The 27,744-nt window shown below is 32.1% G+C and overlaps 2 protein-coding genes across 11 annotated transcripts in view; one reads left to right on the top strand and one right to left on the bottom strand.

The window, feature by feature from the left end:
* The window catches only part of LOC143250479 (cyclin-Q-like), a 477,792-nt gene that overhangs the window by 296,470 nt on the left and 153,578 nt on the right, over positions 1-27,744 (bottom strand). The gene's annotated exons all lie outside the window — the stretch shown is intronic.
* Positions 874-27,744, top strand: LOC143250469 (uncharacterized). Of its 9 annotated transcripts, none has more exons than XM_076501054.1 (12): positions 874-1,034; positions 7,361-7,513; positions 12,103-12,223; positions 16,667-16,734; positions 17,838-17,951; positions 18,641-18,852; positions 19,818-20,322; positions 21,350-21,578; positions 22,008-22,186; positions 22,560-22,641; positions 23,917-24,483; positions 27,545-27,744. In XM_076501054.1, the coding sequence occupies exons 11-12, from the start codon at positions 24,172-24,174 to the stop codon at positions 27,698-27,700; spliced, it is 468 nt and encodes a 155-aa protein (XP_076357169.1). In that variant the 5' UTR covers positions 874-1,034; positions 7,361-7,513; positions 12,103-12,223; positions 16,667-16,734; positions 17,838-17,951; positions 18,641-18,852; positions 19,818-20,322; positions 21,350-21,578; positions 22,008-22,186; positions 22,560-22,641; positions 23,917-24,171; the 3' UTR covers positions 27,701-27,744. The 9 variants fall into 9 exon arrangements, with proteins under 9 accessions (XP_076357169.1, XP_076357172.1, XP_076357168.1 ...); XM_076501057.1 differs by having other exon boundaries at positions 12,103-14,696; positions 19,818-19,967; XM_076501053.1 differs by having other exon boundaries at positions 12,103-14,696.

Below are 27,744 nucleotides of genomic sequence, written 5' to 3'. Positions count from 1 at the left end.
ATAGTGTAAGGGTAGAGAAAATAATGCATAACATATAAAGTTTTACCAAAAATGACTTGATATTCAATTAGAAGATTCTAGAAGCTCTGCAAATGAAGTTAGGAAACTGTAATATTAAAGATATATAAATTGAAAATCACCTTGCTCTCATTAGTCAGAGTTTAAAATTGAGATAAATCTTTATATATATATAAAAAAATTCTTAAGGATGGATTTTTTGGAGTTTCTCATTAGTTATTGTACCCACTATATTTTGTTTGATAAGAATCACTTCAGTGTTTGTTTCTTTCAATTTTTTCAGGGAATATTTTGGAGTTAAGATCGGCCTGTGATTTGCTTGGCTTGGATTTTACACCTGTATGCTGATTTAAGCTTCATTAGTAGGAGTGTTGTGTTTACTGTATTGGGTGATGCTCACAGGTATGAATAAGGGGGAGAAAAAAGATAAAAGAGTAATCAAACAGTTTATTATTTTTAAAACTCATGTTTGATCATTTTCTAAATTATACCTCAGATAAATCAGTTACTTAGAGCTACATGATTGATGGAATGTGGTAAGTGATTAATCACAAGACTAATTAATCAATGGTTAGCTAATTAATTATTTTCACACAAGCCATTTGTTGCTGGATTAATTGCAAAGAATTGGAACCATTAATTTTTATTGGTTGATATGTTTTGAACCATTAATTTATCTTAAAATATTTTAAATAATTTTTGTGATAAATTGATTTAAACATAATTTAAGTTAATCAGTTATTTTATGTGGCATTATCATTGAAATTGATAGTTGTATATTATGGTTGATTTGGATGTCCAGCTGTACTGTGTTTTTTCTATAGATTTAAAACTAAAATGCATTTGTTTTTACAGTGAGGGAATTTATGAAGACAACAAGGACACCATTTTATGTCCTTGGTGTGACGTAGAAGGATGTAGATATGGAAGATTAAGCCATACGTGCAATTTTGAAAGAATAACTCATCTTTTTGACAATGGTGCTGCTTTATTTCTTGATTTTATGTCACTCTGGGGTAAGTATTATATAGATTTACATGTTAAAGCTGAAGAGGAATAAATAATATTCTCTTCTTCAGACTCTGAAAATTTTTTGTTATTTAGTTTTAAGACGTTTTTAAGTAATGCTTTTCTTGTGCCTATTTTCTTTATGCATGTTGACTATACAACATGCATAGTAATTTTGATCTTAAGATTAAAAATACTTGTATGCATCAGTAAATATTCCAATTTCACATACAAAATTTTTGTAACCTCCAGATAATTATCGCCTTGTAATAGGGGAGACATCATTTGTTTTAAAAACAATTGTGGTTCTGGTTTTTATTCATCTTTCTATTCATAAGCAGCCAATTTTTGGTGAGTGTATTATCAGCACTTCATTGGTCATTTGTTTGTAGTATGATTTGTAATATGTAGTTGCTCATCAATTTCATTAAAATCCAAACTGATGTGCTAATGATGTGATTTATTTTAACAAGAGGGATGAAAACTGTACACATATTTTAGCCAGTTTTTTTTTCAAACTGCATTCATCTTTACATTCTTGATGTTGAATGGTTTCCAGAAACCTCTGACCCAGATGTTTCTGTTGCTGTCCACTGCCCCTGATCATTTATATGCTTTAAAAGAGGCTATGACGTATTCATTTATTTGTTGGATCAAAGAAGTGGTGTTTGGAGTAAGAAACTCCACAGAAATGTTTGTTGATGTGTAAATTAGGTTGTTAGGGTGATTTGGTGAGTTGTCATCAACCACTAGTGCTTTATGGGAAACATTTTCCATAGAAAAACATCTCTTTACTGTAGGGCAGACAAAGTTGTAAACCAGTTGTCAAAAATTGTTTTTGTTGTTTAAACCTGTTCTGTCTGGCATCCTCTTCCAATATAGATCAGTCTCTCAAATGTTGAAAACTTGACGGGTCATATATCCTCTTTGTTCAATAATATCTTTTAAACTGGTTGGCACATTGATGTTGCTTCCCTTTTAGCACTTGCCGCCTTTAGGCTGTGTAAATGATGCTCTTTTTTTTAATTTGTCAAGTCAGCCTTTGCTATCCATTATCTTAGGGCAATACCGATTTAGTAACTTAAGAGATAATTTTTTCTTTCTTGATAGTTGCTGTAGCTGATGATGAGAACATAAGTCTGGCTTTTGTCAAACTTCTTGATGGTTTCCAGTTTTGTTGTTACTGAGATGGGTTGTGTCTCAGTGTTTTGGCTTACTGCTGGCACTGGAATCACTTGAAGTATGCTTTACTAATCATTTTGTATTTAAGGGCAGAGTACAGTCTAAATAAAATTATATAAGTACATTGGTTGACGCCTTTCATGATCCGAACAAGACACTCTTAGCACACGGGCTGGTCAAACTGAAGTGTCATGATGTTTCAGTAAGTTACGTTCAGAATATAATTAAACCACTTATCTACCTTGATGTACGAACAAACTTGACAAGAAACCATAGATGATAATGCAGCTTTTAATATTATATAAATTTTAAGTTCTTAATAATATAAGAAAATATTTAAAAAACAACTTTAAATTACCCTGGTGTGAGAATTTGAATATTTGTTCTTCAGTTATTTCCTCTTTTGAACTTCCCCCTTAAACTATTTAAATGTTATGTAAAATGTCATTAATCTTCTAAATTTTATATGCTTCAATCATATGGAACTTCAGAGCAACCAATGAAAATGCAAGAACCTCTTGCCACACCCACCTTGCTCAAATTTACAAAATGTTAATACATTTTTCTGAGGCTAAGTCTTTTTAAATTTATAACCAACAGGAAGTCTAGAATACAAATGAGTGATTAAAGTATGATTCATCCCATATGATATTACAGATAATTGATAAATTTAGCTAATTAGATGTTTGAGCTTTTTGGATTTTATTTGCTCTAAATCTTTGTGATTTTTAGTCAGGTGGTATTCTGTACATTTAGTGTTTTAATATTTTTTAATGTTTGGGTAGTTTTGTATTTTGGCCAAAGGTACTTAAGGGCTAACTGCATTAGCCATCCCTAATTTAGCAATGACATACCAAAGAGAAGACAGTTAGTTAGTTATTTACCACTCTTGAACTACTATTTTTATCAACAAAGAGTGTAATGGATTTTAATGTTACAACATCCCAATGGGTTAAAGTATGAACATGTTTGGGGACAGGGATTTGAACCCATAACCAACAGACAGTGAGACAAACCATTACCATCATTTCTTCTCACTATGGGCTTGGTTGAATCAGCCAAGTTTGTGACCCTAAATTTATCTTTATAGTTTCACCACAATAATTCCGTAATACGTTTTGTGTATCTTCATAAAAATTGTGTCAACTGTGAATAATGATTGAATCATTTGTTGAGAAAAACATAATTTATAATGAAGTCTCTTTTACTGCAAGAGTCTGCGAATGTGTGGAATCAGAAAATTGACTACTGTGGGTGCATCACTCATCTGAAATTTAAATTTAAACATCATAAATAAACGTGAAACATTTTGATCAGTAAAACTAGAATGTATTTTGTATTATTCTACCCAAACTCTGTGTGAGGTTTGTCAATATGACCAATCTTGTAACCAATAAAATAAATCAAAATTATCTTTTTTGTTTTTCTATAATGATTTCAGGTTGTAATATGAAACTACATTTGTTTATTCTAAATAGCCTTTTTTGTAACAGTGTTATTGCTCTATAAACTTAGGTTAACTAATATGCCTTCCAAACAGGTTGCAAAACATTTGGAAAACATGTAGCTCACATTATCTCAATGAACTACATAATGCACACGAGCTACTCACAGATTTCTTGATTGAGGAAAAAGTGACTGCAATCACAAACTGCCACAGTTTTCGTGTTTGTGTATCTCCTCCTTTCTCTTCTTGAGGATTTATCCTGGAGATATGATCATGCCAACACCACATTAAGCATCCATTTGTTTCCCTACCCTCCTTAATAACTGGATCTCCACTTTTCCAGGCACTCCTATGAGATACATGCAGTTTCTTCATGATTTTCTCATTTCTTGTCTCTTCATGTGAATTATTTGTACATGATCTACTCTGAAAATTCTGCACTTGTTCCTTACATCAAGTATTGGGGGGTTACCCATTTAAGGACTTTGTTTCCACATGTTGTTTGTGATTTATTCCCATTGATATTTGCCATGTGCTTATGGCATATTCACTCTCTTGGCTGGACCAGATTCTTTCTTTCAGGTGTATTTTCAGGTTTGCTGTGTCTCTCTCGGAGGCTTTTGCCACTTATCTCAACACCAGACATTTTTCTTGAGCTCTGACAGTTGAAGCTCTTAGCCAGAACTGGTCTCATCATTTTCTTATATACCTGTGTCACTTCTATTGCTCCAACATCACACATTGAATGGGATTTGCCCGGTTTATAACCATCTATACTTTCCAACTGTGTACCACTTTCTATATCACATTCCTCTTGTCCTTCGTTTTTTTTTCTTTCTTTTTTCTGTCAACAGAAATGGCAAACATGTCACCAACTTCCTCCAGGTTGTTCTACTGTGACTCACTGCTCAGTCCTTTTCACGTGGTTGTTTAGCTATTGTTCACTCTAGCTGGTTATTGGATAGCTTGGTTTTCTACATTTTGCCTTCCCCACTTTATTCCGATCCTTTTCATGCCTCGTTGGGACCTGACAATGATTTTATATTCTCTGCCACATGCTCTGTTTGAATTATTGGCTTCTAGACATATTTCCATCTCCTTACCTATGGTCTCCATTGTTCTGATTTTAATATCATTAGTGTTTTTCACAGTCTTACATTGTACTTATACTTACTTTACCCAGACCAGGCTTCTTTTCTAAGACTTCTGTTACTTGGGATGGTGATTGTACTTTTCATCCTATTTCCCTGTTTCTTTCCTACATACTCATTTAGACTCATCTTCTGCATCTTGTCTTGGTGTTATTTGGCACGTACGTATTTTAAGGGCTTCTGCTATTTTTTTATTCTACCGTTGGACCTTTCATTGTCTAGATCTGTTGTTTGCTACTATTACAGTGTGGATAAGCCTTCAATTTGGATATTATTCCCTGTATGTTAGTGCATGTGGATGATTCTCACATGTCTTTCATACATTATCTTTAAAAAGCTGTTTTATTTCTTGCTGAGTTTTAACTCTAAGCTATTTTTTTTTTAATCTTCACACTGCCTTTTCTTTTCTTCTTGCTTTTTCAGACTTTTAAAATAGTCTCATGTTACTAGTAAAAGACCTTTCTGGCAGGTATCTGATGAGGATCTTGATACATCCCCAGGTCTCCCAAGTGTAAATTCTTCTTCCTTTGTTCAGATTTCTAGCTACTAGGGTGGTGAACATTAGAGAGTTTCTCATTCATTGTGATACTGCTTGTATAGTTTAGATCTGTCTCCAAACAGCCCTGTTGCAGCAAGAGTGTCAAGTCGATTTTAGGTGAACCACACACCGTATGGTCTGATTGTGCCATAACAACACTACACATCTGGGCTCACTGATAACTTGTGTGCTTTGTTGGTTATGATGATATTTCATTCATCTCTGTGATACATAGGGGTCTTTTGCCTTTAGTTGGAGAATAGTGATCAAGATTAGATAGTCTCCCATAGATTCATGCCGTATAGAGCCCTTGCTGTTAAGTGCCATACTTAATTTTCTTTCTGTAAGGATCTCATATAGGTTTAATGTTTGCATCAACCTCTCCACCATTTTATGTAGGTTTCCATATGTTTTGTTCATACAGAAGAGATATCGTCTCAGCAGTTAACATTTTTGTGACCTGAGAATGTGTTTCGGATGGACACTCACCTGTGATAGATTCCTATCCATCCTCCTCACTTCTGGTGTTCTTTCTTCATGCCTCTTGTAAGAATGACATTATTTCGAGTGCAAGTGTTTAAGGGGAGATGTTGTGCAAGAAGGTTGTGTTGCTCTCCTATTGGTGGAGAGGTAGAATTGTAGGATTTCATCATGTTCAGTTCATGTTAAATGTGATTTTTAAATGGTGTTAAGCAGAAAATTTGATAATATCAAGGCTTCTTATTGTCTAAAGTTGTTTACATTTGAAAATTGGGAATTCTAAAGGATGTTTGTTAATACAAGAGTATGAAAACTAATGGTGTGCTTTAACAAAAACATTGTGTATACTGGTGTATCATACAAACTAACTTGTTTTCATTTGAGTTTGTAAGAAGTATGGGATTTCATCTTTTTATATCAGTCAAATTGTGCACTGAACCTATGCTGCTCAGGTATACCAGTTATTGATTAATTCTGATGTAATTATAATCTGTGACTAGTGTTAACGGGCGATAATTATCTTGTTAATTACATATGATAGGTTAGATTAAACTTTTTTTATATAAATACAAATATAATACTTTCATCATCTGTTAAGTTGTAGTGTTTTGAAAGATTTTCAGTTCTGCCATAATGTTTTATGTTCCACTTTCTTTTATAGCAAGTTGTTATTGATGAATATTATAAACTGGGAGAAAACTGAAAACATACTGATTCAGAAAAAGCTGTTTGTTGTTCACAAGAATCGTTAAACATGCGCCAGTTTGATATCACGGAGTATAATATTACATGTAACAATTGGCATTAGTGAACTACCTGTCTCAAAGAAACTGAGACCAAAAACAATTTCATATAAGATTATATTTATAATATTAATGAAGAAACGGTTATTAACTAATTGATTCTTATGACTTAGCTCTTGCAGATACTTAGGTTGGATAGCTTAGAATCAGTATCCTTACTTGATTAGGATGGATGCTGCCCAGACTTTAGAATGTTAAAACTATTAATATAAGATTTTATAACTTGTAACCTGTTGCCATAGAAACATGAGTGTGCTATAAGAGTGACAGTTACATGTCACTTTGGTTAGACATGAGTAGTGAGTGATATTGAAGTAGCTTCATTTCCTCTAGTATATTAATTAAGAATTGGGGATGGCTATACATAACTTTGAAGTTTTTATACAGAATTATAGAACAATACAATCTTTATTATGAGGTTCACTGTGGCTCATCTTTTACATTTAAATTCTCTAAGAGAAGTTTTTGTAAGTTGTTTTGAACATGCATCCTGTTACTTTGTTAGAATTTAAATTTCTGCTTTAACATGACTCCTTAGTTTGAGAATGTATCAAATCTAACTAATGCTTTCAACTTGCAACACTAATATAGATTATTATAAATTTTTAAATCAACATGAAAAACATGTAACATTATATTATTCTTAAATTATGTGTTAAGTTTTAATTTATTTTCAGTTAGGGTGATAATACATGCATGTAGTTGCATAGTATTTTTTTAACCATCTTAACAGGATGTTGTAAGTGTGGTGAAGATGGACACATGTCATGAGACTGTCCTAATGTAGGAGAGGACAGGAGAAGTAAATCTGGTTGCTTCAAGTATGGTGAAGATGGATACATCTCACGAGACTGTAAAAATCCTGACAGAGAAGTTGGACGTGATGGTAAGTTTTATGTAAACTGTTTTGATGTTACTATATACTACTATATTTTAGGAAGTCCGTAAAGAAGTTGAAGGTTTACTTGTAAGAGCAATGCATGTTGAAAAAAACGATTAAAGAAAACCTGTTATGGAACTTGCTCTATCATCAGTATTTAACTTCCTAACAGGTTATGCAACAATTAACTAAAGAAAAACATGAAATGAAGTATACTTTTTCCACTAAGATGGCCCTCATCGTGGATCCCTGCACGTGGTGAGGGGACCTCCCAGGGGAAGGTTCTGTTCTTTCAGTTTACCTCCTCTGGGATCTAAACATCCACCCACGTGTTTGCCACAAGTGGCGACCTGTGAAGGGGAGAAGAGGATCCTTGTGGTTGAGGGGTCCAACCGTAACACACCACTTAGGCCTTGAATTCCTTGGGTCGGTCGGCTAGTCCACTTGAGCTAGGGTCAACCAAGTGCCAGTGTTGGAAGTTCTCAATTATAAGTACTTAAAGTTGTGAGAATATTGTGTTCATTGTTTTTAACCAAACTTCTACCTGTTTTTCCAGTTAATATTATCTGTGTATTTAAGGCAGTACTCAATCTGCACTATCTATACTGACTTGCTTAGTTCTCTTCAGGCCATGGAATTGCTTCACGTTGGTTCACCACCCTGTTCTTGCTGATATTCAAAACCAACTGGCCCATTTCTCTTTAACATCTACTTCTATCCAGTTTTTCTGGATATTGGGCTACGTTGGTATTCATGGGAAAGAGCTCGCCGACACTGCAGCTAAATCTATCTGCTCTGGCACTATCATCGCTGTGCCTATTCCATACATGGACTATGGTCCTGTATTCAAGACTCGGCTGTGTGCCAGCTGGCAGTCGACTTGAAGTGAACAATGAGAAAACAAGCTCTTCCAAATAAAACCCTATAGTGGAGTTTGGCCACTTTGCTTCCGTAAGGTTCGGAAGGAGGAAGTTGTTCTGACTGGATTGGTCACAGTTTTTTAACACATCGTTTCCTTTTATCTGGAACTGATGCACCAAGGTGTAGTTTGTGTAACACTCAGATTACTATAAGCCACATTGTACTTTCTTGCCATCGTTACGACTCTCAACGACGGAACTATTTTAAACATGTTCTGTCCCAAGGTTTTTCCATAACATTAGACAGTGTTATTGGTGAAGGTGACACTGTCCACTTTGATAATGTTTTTAGTTTTTTAACAGCCATTAATCTTTTTAATGTCATTTAAGTGTTTTATATTTCTTCATTTAATCTTTTTTATTGTGGTTCCATTTTAAGAGTCACAATCTCTCTAGTTCGATTTTAAATTAGAAAATGGCCGTAACATTAAATTCCAGAACTGGAAAGGCCAACTTCAGGTGACTAATGCTGCTGTTTGAACTACCCGTCAGTCGTTCTGGCCAGTTTTTATTACAATTTTGCTTTTAACACTTTTATTACCTACTTTTTGATAGTGGCTGTAATGACACATAACCCAGAACCAGGACTAGAAAGGCCAAGTTCAGGTGACTGACGGTGGTTCTCGTACTTACTTGTTAGTCTTCTTGGCGGGTTATGGTAATTACCAGTATGCTACATACAGCTCGTTACGACTTTTGTTACTGTAGTTTTTCTCTAAATGTTGTAGACTAGATGTAAACATTGGTTTTATGCTATTTATGTTTTTACTTGCTGTTTTGTTTTACTTTCATTTGTTTTTATGAATTTTACTTGTTTTTCCAGAGTTGGGCGCAGATAGCCTAGCTCCTTTGTGCCATAAAATACTAAATCAGCCAACCAACCACTGAGATATACAAAATTTCCAGATCTTAGCACATTGTAGTCAGACTAGTAACAAAACAGATTCTATTTCCACAAACAAATCTTTAGCATAAATAGTTCATAAAAAAATCTGATTCTTTGTATACAAAATACCTGTAATCTTTACTAAATACCTACCTATTTTGTGAAGATGTGAACGTTGTGTCAAAAGTTAGCATAAATACTTGACATGTGCAAATGTGTAGAACTTGTGTATATTATACTTAGCTTGTAGGAAAAGGGTTAAGTTGTAATTTCCTTTTTCATTACTACTAGTTGCATCCAGTTGGGGATTAGGCTTGAGTCAAATTTTCTAATTGTTAACTTGTCTTTTCCTCCAATATAGGTTTTTCTGTTGTGTCCTTTATCCTTTTCTTTAGTGGACTTGTAAGTTTGATAATTGTTTTTTAACATGTAAGTTCCTTAATGGTTTTGTATGTCAAATGTTGTTTATTAATTTATATTGCTCTACTTCATGACAATTCTAGTGGGCTCTAAGTTCTGTCTGAAGGTTTCTACCTATAGTTCTGCCTTTTCCCCTGGTATATTTCCTTCCTTCCTCCTCTTTGGGATTATTTTTCTTCAAAGATTGGTCTGTTCAAGATTTACTACACAAAGGGGCTGCCAAATGGGTGTTACTCATTCCCCTTGAGTGTAACTCTCATCTAATTGTTGTCCCTCAAAAGATAGATGTTTGGAGACCTGTTATAGAATTGTCCCAGTTGAACTTTTTAACTGAAGTCACTGTGCTTTATCATGGAGTATTATCTCTCACTTCAGGTTTTTTGTTTCCCCTGAAACTCTGAATGATCAAATCATGATGGTTGCTTATCTTCAGATTCGAACTGTTCTTGTGTCATGCTGTTTTCTATGGTTCATCCAGAAGGCTTGTTTCTTCCATTTCCAGGTGCTACTGTTTGGTTCTTCTTTGTTTCTTTGTTTTATGAAGTGGAATAATGTCTCTTTGGTGGATTGGGTGGGGGGAGCTTTCTTCAGTTCCCAAGAGATTTCTGGTTGGTTGTTTATTGAGGAGACTTCTTTCCATTTGATATATCCTGGAACGTTTTGCAGTTGATTGGACTCTGTATTATTTCCTCCTGCTCCTGAGGGGCCAGGTGGTTGTGGTTCAAACTGATTATTCCACTGTTATCAGCTATATCACTAAGCAAGGGGTAACTAAATTTAGATATTTATTTTCAGACAATGAATCTTCTTCACTGGGCCTACTAGCACTACCTAGTAGTCTTCATTTATGTATCTGCACTCAGATCAGACTCTTCTTCAGAGTCTTTCTCCCCTTATCCAGACAACAACTTTTTTCTTTCTCACTACTCTGTATTGGCCTGCTCAGACATGTTTTCCTCTACTTTGGCCTTTACTGGAGCAAACATCCCCCTGTCCTTTCCTTTGTCTCAGTTTCTCCTCTGACAATTGCAATCACATATAGTTCATACCATTGTCATTGAATTCCACTTGCTCATGTGGCTTTTGACGAGTTCCTTGCATCAGCATGGACTTGCTCATCATCTTTCCTTTTCCATTCCTTTCTTCCTTTCTCCTTGTCTTTATACCAGAGGCAGTGGTTTTCTTCATATCTTGGTCCATTTGCTGTGGCTTTCATCCTTTCTGTCCTTTTGTATGTCTTATTTACCAGTTCTTTGCCTGATTGTTTGATCAGAGTTTTGTTATGTGAACTTTGGGATACAAAAGTTCATTTTTGGATTTAATGAAAATTTTAGTAAAATTTTACACTTTTGTATCAGATGTGAAAAAAACTTTTCTTAAAATTTTATCTGAAGATGCTGAAGTCTACATTTTATTGTAACATCCATTATTATACATAAAATGTGATGTACAATTGTTATTAAAATTTAGTGCTTTAGCAGGTATCTGGGATTTGCATGTAAAAGTGCAATTGCACAACATCCAATTTCTTAATTGTAATGTGAACTTTAGAACTACATAAAATTGTTTGAGCTGCATGGTATAATAGCTCCTGGTTGAAGAAAGCTGAAATAGAAAAAACTCTCAACCAAAATTAAACTGATGAATAAGGAAGCCAAAAGAAAATATCAAACTTGCTAGTGTGTGAAATAATTTGCCCCAGAAAATCTAAAGTATTATTCATTATTCAGCAGACATGAATTAAATGTATAATATGACCAAAGAAATTATATTTAGTTGTCTTATTCTTGTAAATTAATAATTTAAACCCCCATGGTCGGTCTTTTATTTTTGTTATTTTGTGAAATTAAATTGCTGTATATGTGAATCAGATTTCGCTTTGTTAGTATTTGTAAGATGCAATAAATTAATATGTAGAAAAGTAGGGAAAAGTTGAGTGACTACTCTGTATTATGCAGTTTTGTTTACCTGTGAAAATAAATTAATTCCTGTTACATATCCTTAAATTCCTTGTGTGGTACTAGAATATTGTAGATACATGTGTACTAAAAATAATTGTTTATTAAAAAATAGCATGTTGAAGGTTAATTTGCATTATTTGAGAAGCAAAGAAAAAATTGTGCTCGTTTTTGATGATATTTATCATTGGAGCATTCTGTATCTGAGTATGATCTCATATTTTTATTTTTCTATCCTGTTGTTTCCTAGTGGGAGGAAAAATTTTCCTTTGGACCTTCTACAATGCCATCATCCTTGTGAACCTCTCCAACAACTTCATTCAAGCATTAAACAGAAATTCACAAAAGTTTATCAGACTTTCTTCCATCCCATTCCCTCACTTCCAGACTTTTTTTTTTTTTTCTTTTCAGAACAGCAGGTGCACCAGGTGACATTACAGTTTTATTGAGCTGAGATAATAAGAAAATATATAATTTGAGTGAGATTAGGTTAACCTCATGAGGCTACATTTCTGTAATTTGTAGATTCAAGGTATTTATTACTCTTTGTTTGAAAAATATTTTTTTTGCTAGAAAGTGTGAGTTTCATTGCCTGTAATTATAATTATCATTTTCTTTTTACAAATTGTTCCATAAAACAAAAGTTTAGAAGTATGAGTAAAAAGTTTGTGTGACAATGACAAGCTATTTTTTGGTAGTCATGAATCTAAGGTTGTGAATATTCAGTATAGCTTTGCTCCAAAATAAACAGAGGCATTTCATAAATTAGGGAATTTTTCTTGATTTGACAGTTAATTTAAATTTATTAAAGCTAGCTTTTGTTGTTTCAACTTCAGTGTTGAATAAAGGTGTCTTCTCCATGGATATCTTGCATTCTGTTTACTGATATTGTCAAATAAGGCTTGTTTAAGCTTGTAAGTCACTATAAGGTGTTTAGGTTAATATGAATTATTCTACTATTTTATGGAAGAGGGACAGTTCAGCCAACCTTCTAAACTCATAGCTGCTTACTATTAATAGACAAGTTCTTTTGGCCGTGAATTTTATTTTTATATTGGAAATTGTGACATCCTTTTCTAGCCTACCTAATTAACACCCAAATTCAATTTAATTACATTGCAGAAGAGGGCCATCTTTTTAATCAAGTTTTATACATTTCTTTATTGGTATATTGAACTGTTTTTTTTAGTTTAGTGTTGATGGTCATTTTTACCCTTTAATAAAAATATATTCAAAAAAGATCTGTTATACCTTTCAATTGATTTATGCTAAACTATTTAGATTAATATTACAAAACACAGATTTTTTATGCATTTTTATTAAATAGAAACTGGTTTTAAGAAAATCTCCATTAAAAAGACAAAAAGTGTGAAATTTCTCTAATCCAAGAAGGTTTGTAATAATAATAAGCTTTGAATGCATTGTATCTTGAAGGTATCTTTAATATCATTGTAAGAGAGTAACATCTTCATGAAGGGTAGTTGTTTTGGACGGTATAATCACTGTTACTTGTGAGACTATGCATATTTATTTTACAGACCAAGAATGTAAGAATTACTAACTTCAGTATATTAAGAGACAGTTGTCCTCAGACTTTTTTATTATTATTATTATTCTTTACTTACTCAAAGTAAATCTTAGTGAAAGCGCTACTCTTATCAGTGGTTAACTTAATTTGAATGATTATTCATATCTGGATTATTTCATTTGGTTCATATATTGGCTAAACTTCTCTGTTAAGAGAAACAGTTGCACATCAAATTCCTTCTATAAAATGCTTAACAGTTAAGTTTTTGAATGGTAATTGTCATTGTATCTATGATAGTGCTAAACTTAATTACACAGGATGAGGAGGCTGGTCGTGGAGATCACATAACTTTACAAACTTTCTTGTTTGGGCAAAAGGACCTGTAATTATTCCAGTATGTTTAGCTATGTTTCTTACTTTGATAAACAGTTGTTGTTCAAAAATGTGGTTGTATTAATATTTGGATTGTAAATCTTTATAAGTCTAGTATATTATTTGTTTTTGAATTTCGCACAAAGCTAAATGAGAGCTTCCCTAATTTAGTGGGAGGCCAGCTAGTCATCACCACCCACTGCCAATGTTTGGGCTACTCTTTTACCAACAAATAGTGGGATTGGCTATTACATAATAACATCCCCATGGCTGAAAGGGCAAGCATATTTGGGGCAACGGGGATTTGAATCCGTGACTCTCAGATTACGACTCAAACACCTTAATCCACCAGGCCAGGTGTAGTATAATATTTTGTTAATAATGCTGGTTTTATTGCAGTGATTGTTTTTGTTTTTCCCTAACCACAGCTTTAACATTGTGAATAAGGGAGATGGTCTGGTACAGAGTGGTTTGGGGTTTGGTGTTGGGACTCTGTTCCTTTCCTAAGTGCTGTGCTGTGCAAATTGTTCTGCTTCTGTTAAAGTCCATTGTTTTGACTTTACAGTGTTTAATGATCTTGTTGTTATATAAGTATTTTACCTTGCAAATGACTGATAATATAATCTCAAGTGTGAGCCTACCAGTGACAAATTTCACTGTTGAATTGTTTGAAATCTTCTATGTGTAAACTGGTAGACAACCTCCAGAGAAGTAAAATCAACAGAATAAAATAGCTCGTGCTCATTTGATACACTTCACTGTGTCTTGCTGATCTAGATATTTTCATAGGCACGGGTACTGGAAGGTAATCTGTCGTCTGGCCTTGATGTTTCTCTTAGAGAGCAAAGGTTTCCTCCTTGCACACCTCCCATGTAAGTTAAACTTGTGCAGTCTCTTTCTGATTGTAGAGGCATGCACTTTCACATCAACAGTAGCCAGAGCCTGCTGTAAATCCCGTGATGACATTTTAGGGTGTATGGAGACCTCTTTTAGCATCTTGCGGTCAGCTCTCGGGGTGAACTTGCTTAGACGACCAGACCTAGGCATGTTGGCAGTTGTTTTGAAAGTCCTCCACCAAACTAAAAATGTCTGAGGTTTAAATAGGGTAAGTCTCATACAAAATGCTGAATCATGTGCACCTACACAGGTGAGTTGAGTCTTTTTAAGTTGGAATAAATGTGGAGGTGTGCTTTTTCCTGAGTTAGAATATGCATTTTTGTAGAAGTACATTTACAGAAGATCTTGAATAGTGTTTTCTTCAGTTTTAATTGTTTAGTTATATTCCTATAATCTCTCAGTATTGTTAAATTTGTGATTAAATATCTAAGCCTCAGACATGTTAAAAACACACAGGCTTTCATAGGGTGTTCTAACTTTCTCACATGACTGTATGTACAGGATAATTAAATCCTCCTACTGTATATGTTTATAATCATGTAAACTTAGCAAACTAACTCAAAAATTGAGAGGGTGTGTGGGTTCAGCATAGAATTTAAATAATTTTTTGATAATGCATGATATTTTTTGGTTTTATGTGTAAAACAAAGTGTAGAAACCCATTATTGAAGTTAGAAAATTTTCATGTTGAAAATGTGACATGGAAAAACTATTGATAAGTTTTTAGATATTTTGAAATTAAAAGTGATAACAGCAATAATATAAAATTAAATTATAAATTGTTTTTATGTTAGGTTTTTAGTGTACATAAAATAAAGGGCAAGTGTGTACAATTAACAAAATCTTAGATTAAAATAAAACAGAAAAAAACAGTTGACACTGCTAAATTGTGCTTACTTTTACAAATTTTAAAAATTTGAAAGGTTTTTTTTTAAGGTTTACATTTTTTAGTAACTGGTAGTATGGTAGTATAAGGTTGGAGCAGCTTATACTTTGTGCTAAATATTGACTGTTTTAAAATAAGGCTTTTTGTAAAATTTGAAATCATCTTATTGTCAGTTAAACATATCGATATTGATAGATGGATGGTGTATGTATGTTTCCTCTTATGCTCTGTTAACTTCTTATTTTGATATCCAATATTTGAATTTTATTTTGGTGAAATGCAATATAGTACCATTATTTAGACACTTCTCTTTTGCAGTAAATTAATATTGGATTGGTAACTCTGTCTCTTTCTTCACTCATTCCTCAGTACAAGATGAAAAAAGCTAGCAAACGTTGTTATTTCTACCATGAAACTTGAACTGTATCAGACACTATGTAAACCTGGGAATATGTTCTTGATTAGTTGTTTCAGTAACTTGTTTATAGATGTTTTGAATATAGTTTACTGACCAAGTTTACTTTTAAAGTATTCCATACTTAGTGATCTTGAGATTATATCTGAGTATTTATAATTTGAAAAGACTTCAACATAGTAACTTAAGTTTCAAAACATTTAAATACATTATTTCATATAATCCAAGCAATCCTTAGTTCAAATGATATTTATAGGGTAGCAATTAATGTATCCCCAAATAACCAACCTGTTTACAAATTGTTCATTATTGTGATCACATTGCACCATAGGTTTTGCAAGTCCTAATATTAAACAGTGGGGTTAATGATAATGGTGTTTTTAATTGCATATATTTTTTGTTACTTGTATCTTGTATTAGGAACATTGTTGTGATTCCACAAGAATTAGATGCATAACTAGTTGAGAAAAAATCACTTGAAAAAGCTAATGGGTTTCTGGACCCTACTGTTAATTTTAAGGGAAAAAAGTTGTTTTGACTATAACCATAAGTTTCAAGAAAAGTATTTATTTTTAGTTTTTTTCTCAAGAAGTACCTTTGTAGTTGTGTGATTTAGTTAGAATTGGATATACATTGGATAGATATTTTACAAGATAATTATTTAAATGATGTAATAGCAATGTTTTAAGAAGTTGAGTACTAATTTCAAAATTTATTAAGAATTTCTATGGATGTATGCAAGAGATGAATAATCATTTATTAAATATGAATTTACATTTTTTCATTGAGGAAAAAATTTAGAAGTTTGTGATAACTTTTATTGAGCAAAATTCTAATCATTGTATGAATAATATTTCTTGTACAATAAATACTTTAGATTCTCCCAGTTCTTTAGTTTCAAGTAATCCACAGAAAAAACTTGCAGGTGACGAAGAAGAGTTTAATGTAAGAACTACACTTCGTTGTTTTTTAACTTTGTTGTCATTAAAAAAAAATGAGCTAATTAATGAAATAGTAGATAGTCTCTTGTTTTAGTTGAATGCAAAATGCATAAAAATGTATTTGGTTTATTATGAACAGTCCTACTGTGTTGAATATATTTAAGATTGAAATTTATTTGCATGTTCTTGACTGGTAATGAGTATATTTAAAATACATATATGTTACTGAACGTTTATTCCCAGTGTAAAAGAATGTGAGAGAAGTTATTTCAAACAATGGACAATTTTCACAGCTGCACTGTCTCTCTCCTATAAAATTTTTGTTGTAGTATGAAGTCCATATTTATTTTTTAACAGGTATATTATTGTTACTCTGATTTGTTTTGCTGTTTACTTATAATTATTTTTATTACTATTCATTTGGTTGGTGTCTTTATCCTAGGTATATGCTAGTATAATAATAATTCAACTATATCTTGTTATATGTATGCTACTGATGACAGCATTACTTGTTTAATTCTAAACTAGTGTGTGTACAATATTCTCTTGATATAAGACTGGTAACAATTTAAATCATTTCATTCATATATTGTCTGTATGTGTAAGTTATGGTCATTGTGATTTGGCTTTGATTATATCCTAATTCAAATTCTAGGTTGAACACATGGTATGGATTGGATATGTAAAACAAACAAAGAAAAAAATAATTTAGTGTACGTGTGTGATACTTTGATGTGATCAATGAATTGGATCCACTGATAACAGCAAATTTGTCCAGGAAGTATTTAACAAGTTTTTTAGTGTATATAAAATAAGGGGCAAGTGTGTACAATTAACAAAATCTTTATTAAAATAAAACAGAAATAAGGGATGATGTGCAGACTGTAACAGTTGATGTTTATGCTAAACTGTGCTTAGTTTTACAGGTTTCACTCTCAGGATTGATAACTGAAATCATTTAGACTGAAACTGTTTTAGTCATAACTTATTTTACTAATTATCTTTCCCCAGAAAATATAACCATGTTTTGTCAATAATTTAAGTAAATCTCTCTATGCCAAAGAGAATGACAACTATTTTTATACTTTTGACCTCGCTTTGGTTCAGGGTTTTCAGACCATGACACAAACCTGGACAACATTTCTATATCATCTAGAACTTCAACAACAAGGAAGAACCAACAGTGTATAACATTACCAGTTCATGGAATTGGAGAAGTTGGTATGTATATGTAATAAAATATTGGAAATGAATATTACTTGTTAGTAATGGAGGATTAATACATTATCAAGTTAGCTGGCAACAGTTTAACATATTTCGCAAAGTTGATTATTTGCGTACTTTGTAGCCAATGTCTTCAAAATTAGAGACTGCTGATGCTGAAAGTTTTGTGTAAAATTAAAGAAAACAAACATGAAACTGCAACAGAACCAACTGTGAAAAACTGCATAGTAATACTTTTGATGTGTTCAATTTAAATGCAATGTTAATATTAAAATAAACCACAAGACTACCATATCATTCATATCCCTCCTCTCCCCTTGTATATTTGTTGTTAGTAAGAATTGTGGGAAGTTCTTTCGAGCAAGTGGAGTATTAGGTACCACATTTTTACCCTTTAAAGTTTTGTTTTTGGCAGGTGGATGAAAGTGTTCTTTAAGTAATAAAAAGAATTGCAATTTACAGTATTTTTACTTTAATTTTTTTTATTCACCTAAAGAGATACTGTACATTATTTATCAATAACAATGAATATATAATGTGATTTATATTTGATGTTTTTATTATATTTAAAAGGAAAATAGGTACGTGTATGAATAATTTCAATGCGAGTTGTTATTGTGAAATATAAATATTTATGGAAGTTATCCTGTTTCTTTGTGATCTTAGAATAATTTTCATAACTTTAGATTTTCCACCTAAAGAGAGTGAAGCACCACCCTCTTGTGAAGAAGCTAGCAGTTTGTCAGAGGACACAAGTATCTTGAAGATGAAGATGAGAAGAATATTCGGCAGAATGTAGGAGTTTCTATTCCACCACTTTTTGTTCATTCTACATGCTCAGTTCGAACAAATCGTAATGTTGGAAACTATTCTTTAAAATCTCTGCCCACCTGTCTTGGTAAGATACTGTGTTCTACAATTTTGTGTTTTTGTAAGTAATAGCCTAAAATCAGGAATTTAAATGTATTGTAAGAATCCAGAGTGTTTTGTACATATATAAAATATTTTAAACCATAAACATTTTGGTCAGATGTGCATACCTTAATTAAGATGAGCAATATATAATGGTTAAATTAAGATAGTATGTTTAATAAAAACAAATATCTAATAGTGCCTTATATAATAGCTATCTTGTAAACATAATGGGTTTATTTGTAACTTTTTAGGACATATAATTAAATCTAGACCTTATTGTTGTTGGTCTAATTTCACGTTGAGATCCTCACCCTGTTGAACTATGCATTTATAGAAATACCATCTGCCTTTGCATCATTAACCTTAGTTAACACTGCCTGCCTGTAGTAAAACCATCTGCTTAGCAACAGAGTCTCCCTGTAGTAACTTATAGTGGTATCAAACTATGAAATCACTCTATCCCCTAAGACAGTTGCACCATCATTTTTTATTTTGCGGAACAGTGTCTCCTAACAACATTGAGCAACACTCAAACCATGATGTTGTATAACATCTCTTAACAACACGTTCTGTGGCAGCAGACAACTTCCATTGTTAAATGTTATATTGGCCTGTAAAGTGTCATAGTGGCTCAGCAGTTTGCCCCTATCATTGTACCATATGCTATGACATCATCTTTAGCAGTATATACCTCCTGAGGCAGTCTGTGCATAGAACTGTTCTGCTACTTTCACATAGTGCAGCTATTTTTGGTTATTGATTTTCATCCAGTTTTCTGATAGTTTGTATACAGAAAGAAAATGCGAAATGTTGGAGTTTTGACACTGGTTCATTACTGATACTTAGAGTAAAGTCTTGCTAAGGAAATCTCATTTTCGTGTTTTATATTTTTTTTAGCCTGCTGATCTTGTATGCATCACTCCTCTAATTTTCTTTTATTTAAAACAGTATCTGTATAAAATGGAATAAGAAAATTACATACAAAAAATCGGCAAAAGATTTTGTACAACACATCCTAGCTGTTCCAAAGACAATTCAGATACTGACAATAAAGTAAAATGTCTATGTTGATGTGACCTGTTGCCATCAGTCCAATTGGTGAGTGCTACACCATACTTTGAGTGTATGAAAAAGCTATCAATATCATTTTTCCAATATGTGTGTTGAAAAAGGCTAAGTTTCTGGGAAGGTAATACCTTATGTCAGGCATGTTATTTCTATTAGATATGATGATGAGGTCGTTGTGTGTGACAGACAGAAGCCAAACTGTGTATTCAGTCAGTGCTGTATGCAAGAAATTTTGCAGCTTTTGGAAGTAACTACTATTATAACAACCTCAGTCGAGGAAAAACGTTCATGCTTTCCACCATTGATCTCAAATGATATTTTCTCTGGAGGATAGGAGATGTTGTAGTAGAGGTCTTTTCAATAACATAACTTCAATACAAATTGGGTCAGTATATGTACAATGTAGCTGCATAAATTTCTTTTATGTGGGGAAGCAACAAAAAGGAAAGGCTGAAATCTGTAATAGAAATGAAATTAGGAAATTCAATAGATGGCATATTTACTTATGTTGACTTAGAAATTATGGGGGTGAATCTATGCAACTTTGAAATATTTTCTTCAGCAATGTTGGAGAGCTAACAAAAAGTTATGATGCACTATAATAGCAGGAATGTATTAAAACCTACCAATGTAGAAAAACCTACCAGTTCTGTCTTATCTTGTCTAAATCGTTGTTCTGAACATACTGACGGAACATAGATTTACATAAATAAACAGCAACCAAGCAATCCTTAGCATTGTGTGACATGCTACAGAGCATTTGGATAAAGATTTCATTAACGTTCATTAATAGTTTATGTGCATTATGTTATCCAGGTGTTTTGCAAAGTACTAATATGTGCATTTATATCATCGTATACTGCCATTATAGTTCAGCCTGTTGTAAGTTCAGTAGACCTAAATAAGCTCCTAAGTTTACTTGAATCAAATTTTTCAGGTAAAACATTGTTTCCCAATGTTGTTATATTTATTTCCATAACTTTATTCACTATGTTTAAATGAGGAACTTCAAATCCTCTTGATATCAACTAATATAAGTATATTTGAAAATGATAGTGTAGAATATTAATGCATAAGCCATAGTTTGAACCTAACTGTGACCTGTATCATTTAAATGCATCAATATTGTAAAGTAATACATAGTTTTACTAATGAATCCAAACCACAACAAACTTTAAAGTTTTTTTTATTACCCATTCATGTTTCTCAAATTTTATTAGTTCATTTGTGTAATTTTTATAGTTTTGTGCATTGAGTATGTGGTGTTTTAATACAGTAGCTTCATAACTGATGTTATTAGTAGTCATGATTAAAGAGAAGCAGGGCATAATAGAATTGTATTTTGTTTTTAGTGTGAAAGATTTGACAGGAATACATGGAAAAAACTTAGAGACAATGTGTTTATTCTTTAGGGGAAGAAATTTCTTTATTAGAGGAGCCTGGCTCCAATATTGATCTGGATGATCTTCAGATAACACTTGATGTGTTGTGCTTGACTTTACATCCTGAAATGGAGGAACTGGTAGAATGGAATAATACTGTGCGTACAGTGTCCTATTGTAGCACCCCACCAATGCCAGAGTCTGAACCTTTGAAATCTATTGATGAAGACGAGGATGATTTGTCAGCATCTCGTTCAGAGTAAACAACCTTGTTTACAGTATTTTTATAAAAACTGATGAGTACTTTAGCTTTTAACCTGATTCTATGTATGTATTTTTTTTACATACATATATATATATATTTTATATATATATGCATGAAGTGAAATTCTACTAAAAATTATTTTTTGTTAAAAAAATAAGGTCATCTAAAACTTGGCACTACTTTATGCAGATATTCACCTTAAGCTGCATATAAAAACATGACAATCATAGTAAACTATTACTTCACTGATGTCATGTTAATTAGTGCCTCTACCATACTGGGGGCAGGAATGCTAACTTCAAGAGAAGTTTTATCTTACTTATTTCAAATTGTTGTACCTTATTTTCATTTTTTTATTTTATTTATTTTTCATGTTTTTATGTTTATGTTTTGTTTTTTTCTCATTTTAACTTGGGAGAGCAGTCACCTTGTCACAACTGTCTGCAAGCAGTGAAAGGTGATATAGATGTGGGACATTGTGGGCTTGAGCACCCACATCTCTCTCTCCAATTTCTAAATTTCTAATCTTCTTATGTGAGAGTAGCAAAATGGAGGTTAAGACTGATAGATGTGGGTCCTACTTTTTCAGCCACTTCCAAAACGTAGGATACAATTTATAATCCTGTGTTTAAGCTTGTACTGTAGGATCCTTTTAAAAATATGCAGCATATATTTTGTTTAATTTTAATGTGTATTGTTTATGGCTTAAAATTTATGGTTATAATATAATTAATCAGAGGCTGTTTTTAATGCAGTTGTTCCTCATGATTTTGTTTACTCATTTGATTTATTTAGATGTAATTATTTAATTTCACTAAAATATATATATATATATATGTATATGTGTGTGTGTTAGCATTACTGATGTTTTCCTGTATATAATCCCTTTTATATATATAGTAGTAGTAGAATTGAGTTGGAGGTTAAATATTTTTAGGAGCTTGTAATATCTGTATTTAAATATTTAATTTTCAGCATACAGACAGAGATTGCATGCCATCAGCTTAGTCATCTGCCAAGTTTTGAACAAGAGACCATGAAAATGTGTATTCAAAGGGTAGGAATCTTTACTTCAAATGTATAAACAATTTTATTATAGTATTAACAACTTTAATGTCACAAAAACAAAAATATGTAATATATTTTTTTCACACCGTATGTTTTTTCATTTATCTCATCACATACCCATTTTATCTAATCTTGCTGTATTGGTTACAGGAATCTTAGAGATAAAAAAACTTATTTGAAGTACTTGAAAACTAGGTTAAACCACTATAAAGAATATGGAAATGTGTGCCATAATAGAACAAAATTACATGTTTATACTTGTATTTTTGATATCAAAATGAAAATTGGAATTTGTAATTCTTAACAGTGAAATAGCATGAAGATACCATACCAATAGACATGGTATTGACATTGATTACAATATTTACTGCATCACTAATTTAAAAAAAAAAATTCTTGTAGAAGAAAATGTATTTGAAGAAATGAAAATATTTAACACTTTTTGCTTGTTGTAATGGATTGATCTTCAGTGAATAGTAGTTAGTGTTTAATATAGGAGAAATTTTGTCTTTCTAACCTTAGCTCCTTGTTGGTATTTTTCTACAGTATTTGTCTGTGACTTGTTGGGGATAAATAAACTGACAATCTACCTGATTTAAAAAATACTGAACCAATCAACAGCACTCTTGCTAAACAGTCTTGTACATTCAACAATGTTACTCAGTCTTAGTGAAGTTGAGCCAAGCTGCATAGGAGTCAGCTGTACTAGGATTTGTCACAATCCTATTAATGGAGAGTTGTTACATGCTCTTTTGCCTGACATGAAAACATGGAGTTATTGGGAGAATAGTTTTGCAGTGGGTGAAAAATTGTGCATATAGAGGGCAGTACAAGTTAAGAAAAGCTGATATTGTGAAAAAGTGTAATAATCTGTTAAAAATACATTTTCATCATAGGAAAATGTTGATATAATGTAATGCAAGTACAAAACCAGCCTTTCCATGCTGATGAAATATATAAATTATTTATGTAAAAAATAAAATAAAAATAGCTGGTATAATATACAAGATCCTGCAATTTTTTTCTGCCTTTGTGAAATTCTTAATGCTATTGTTTTTTGCAATATGTTATTTGAAAATAAAAACATTACTTCAGGTAATATTTTATGTATTATAAACTTGTAATTATTCTTATCAATGTATATGTAATAGGGAATTAAAGTTTTAAAACATTATAGGGAGAATTTTTGTTCATCTTCTATCTTTAAGAGAAATAATATGTAAATTATTTCAGTATTGCATACTTTACATATTTTCATCTGTAGGTGCTAAAACAGATGACCCTTCCATGCTATCATTTGAGTAAGCTAGGTGAATACTAGTATCCTGTGGTAGACCCTGAGTCTGAAGAACATGCAGATCGTTCATTTGGATCTCTTGTGCCTCCACTGGGTTTAGTAGAGGTTCCACATTTTCCAGTGCTAACGAAGGCTAGTTGGGAATTACAAAATGTAGTATTTCCTCTTTTGGATCAGAATTCCAACAGAGGGCTATTGAGAAGACAAAATAAATCTGGTGAAATGGAGGATGATAATCAGATTATGGGAATGCCACTGATAATGGAAAGGAATATTGATGATAATTATGTTAATTCTGTCAGTCAGGCAGTCAGAGATGAAGACAAGGGTATAGAAACTGAAGAAAATGAGACCACTGAATTAAACCGGTCACGTCCAGTGAGAAAAGTATCGTCCAAAAACCTGAAGGATAAGTCACGTTGTGCTTCAAGCTCTGCATCAATGGTACCTGGAGAGTCTTCAACCATGGTTTCTGAATCTGTGTCAGTAACAGAAACTCCTGTTACTTTCTGCTCAGAAATAGCAATTACAAAGGTATTTAAAAATCTGTTTTATTTTATATAATAAAGACTTCTTTCTTAAATAGTTGGCACTTATGAGGAAAACTACTTTTAGTAGTTTAAAGATGGTAGATTAATGAGGTACAGTATATGTACAGTACCTTTGTTTTTTATGTTTTCACAATAAGGTTAATATGCATTATCTCAGACTGTTGCTGTTTAAGTTTTTGTAGCTTTTGTTATCACATTCTGAAGAAGCCTGTTGTATAAAAACTTTTGTGTTATTAATAGTTATGTTTTTTTACATACATTAACTGTAAACTCATATGAAATCTTTATTAATTTTCTACATTTTCTCAAAATGCAGTAAAATCTGGAGAGCAGCTTACAATTTTACTAAGTACTAGTGCAGTTGATAATGTCACCTGTGGCAGTGCTGTTTGTGATAGGTCTGACAGTATCAGTCCCTTCTCTGGTGAATCCAATCCTGTTGAGTTTCCTGGAGCTCTTGTTCATTCAGCTGTACAACAGCTACAGGGAACACAGGATTCCTTACGTTCCACTCCTGTTTTATTCCATGATACTGAAGTCTGGAGGTTTATTAGAAGTGATGTTAGCAATATAGATTAGGTTAGAGTTTTTCTGGAAATGAATCTAAGTGTTACATTATGGAAGACAACAAATACTGTTTATACTGTTGAAAACAAGTAATATATTAAAACTTCAGAAAAAGTATTTTATAAAATATGTAATTTTGGGTTATTGTAAACAATCTGCATTCATAGACTGCTTACTTGATTCTTTTATAAAATGGATCCTTGTTATTCACTCGTGTGAAAAAGTATTTGAATTATATTTTTAAAAGTCATATTCTTATATTTGACAATTTTAATATTCATTGCGATTGCAAATCAGTTATAGGAAAATTAAAACTAGAAGTATTAATAACTTTTGACATTTAGAAGTATTTCATCAATATTAAATTAGTATAAGGACAGAGTATTATAATTAATTTTTCCTATTGCCAGTCATGTTTAGGTTATTTTTACCATATAAACATTATTGGAATGTGAGTACATGTTGTGTTTTGTTAATAGATTGGTTACTTATTGCATTGCTTCAACATTATCAGCTTCTAAATCACTCAATATACACTTCTTGCTAACGATATTTGCAAGGGATATTTGCTTAGGGTACAAAGGGGACAGTAGTGATGTGACGTATTGGTTGAATGTTCTTGACACCAGATGTCCTCTTATTTTGGTTTATTCTGAAAGTTCTGCAGGATTATGTTTATGTATACTGTCATATACGGTTAGTATGAAATGTTGGATGTGTACAAGTTTTTGCTCAGTTTTTCTTATGTTGAATCCAACAAATTAGTAATGTACAATCATTAATAGAAATCTTTAATCAGATTTCAGTATTGTGATGTGTTTCAGGTTTTGTTTTAGAATTAAAACTTTTTATTGGTAACTGGAAAAGAACTTAATGGTAATGCAGTTTAGCAAAATGTGTGTATAATTTAGTGATTATTATATTAATCTAGTACTGCAACCTATTAACACAGTTACGAGTATACTTATAACACGGAATTAAGCTTTGACACCCATGGTGGGCAAGATAACCCATTGTGTAGCTTTGCTTACCAACAGACAACAAGATTTAGTACTATATACTAGGAGTTATTAGAAGTTGGTTAAATAATTCCCTTTGAAAGTTTTTTTCCTTTAAGTCATTCAAGTCTAAATATTGTTCTTATAATACAAATAACAGGAAATATTATGTAGTTACTTTGTGTATGGGAATATTTTGAATTTTGTTACCTTTACCATAATGTTGCTTATTAAAACATTAATAATCATTTAAGATAGCAAAAAATAATGAAAAGAGAAAGTCCTAAACTACATTTTTTCAGAAAGTGGACTTTTCTTTTTTAATGTTTGTTATCAAACAAGCTCTGATTTAGATTTTCTTGTTGGTATTTTTATGTGATTTTTTGCTCTGTTATGTTACAATGCTTTGAACAAAAGCACTGTTGCAGATCACAAATAAAGTCCATATATCTGTGCAGGTATTTTTTTTAGCTTTTTAAGACTTTATAATAGCAGTATATTTGAAGAGTAGTTTCAAAACATGTTTTTAATTCAGTCACAGAGAACAAGAAGATGATGAGCTTCATCAGTGTAAGGAGATTTTTTCACAAGTTGTACAGATCATTAAAGATATATGCAATGTTGCAAATCAGGTAAATAGTTGATGACATTTCATATTATTTTAAGTATTATATTACTCATACATATAAAGTGAATGTTCAATAAAATGACAAGTGAATTTTGTCTTGCAGCCAGTGAGATGTTCCACTTGAACTGTTGGTATATCCAGATGTTGATAATTAATGCAGAGAAGCTTATGTTTGGTATTTTAAACATGGAATTTATTTGTTGGTAAACAGGGTTTATGATCAAACAGGACTTTTTGATTAATATTTGAGTGTATAATTTATTAATGTATAAACATTAATTAATTAACAAACATAACCAAAGGGGCTTATGTTTGTCACTGACTTTTATATATGTTTAACTATTTTACTATTATTTTTGTTATAAAGTAATTCTTTAGGAATATTTTAAAATTTAAGTAAATAATACACTAACTCGTATGTATGTAAACTAATAAAAGTTGACAAGTATAGTTTCTCTAACTTGTGACAGTTTGCAACAAGTGTCATTTACTTCTTGGCAGTATGAATATTTTAACACCAAGTCGTTTGTAATTTTCACTGTTTACTCAGTTTGATCACTTCAGAGCTATTTTAGCAATTCACAGCTTGATTTATTGCATATACAGTATACTTTTTATATATTATTATTTGAAGTTGAAATACATTTCCTCTGTAGATGTTATTTCTATATCATTCTGAATAGTATGTGTCTTTGAAGTGGAATAATGCATTTTGGGTTGGCATATCATTATTAAATGGGCATAACTGAGCTTGCAGAGAACAAAGTCTTATATTAGATATTACAATTATGTGAATTTTCACTCCTACAATTTTTTTTTCCAGATCATTAATATTTTTTGTATTATCACAGACTCTTCTTCTTCAAGACTTGCATGAATCTCGTATGTGTAACCAGTTGCTGGTACCGGAAGCTAGTGAAGACATACGGAAACAAGGAGGTTTCTTATCCTCAGGAAAAGTAGCCCATATGTATGGGCACAGTATGTTAGGAGAAGATGGTATATAGACCTTTTATTACCTACACCATCTACATGTGAAGTTCTGTGATCA

The sequence above is a fragment of the Tachypleus tridentatus genome, chromosome 5 (genome assembly GCF_004210375.1).
Source record: "Tachypleus tridentatus isolate NWPU-2018 chromosome 5, ASM421037v1, whole genome shotgun sequence".
Taxonomy (NCBI): domain Eukaryota; kingdom Metazoa; phylum Arthropoda; class Merostomata; order Xiphosura; family Limulidae; genus Tachypleus; species Tachypleus tridentatus.
This window is presented reverse-complemented; position numbering and strand designations above follow the sequence as displayed.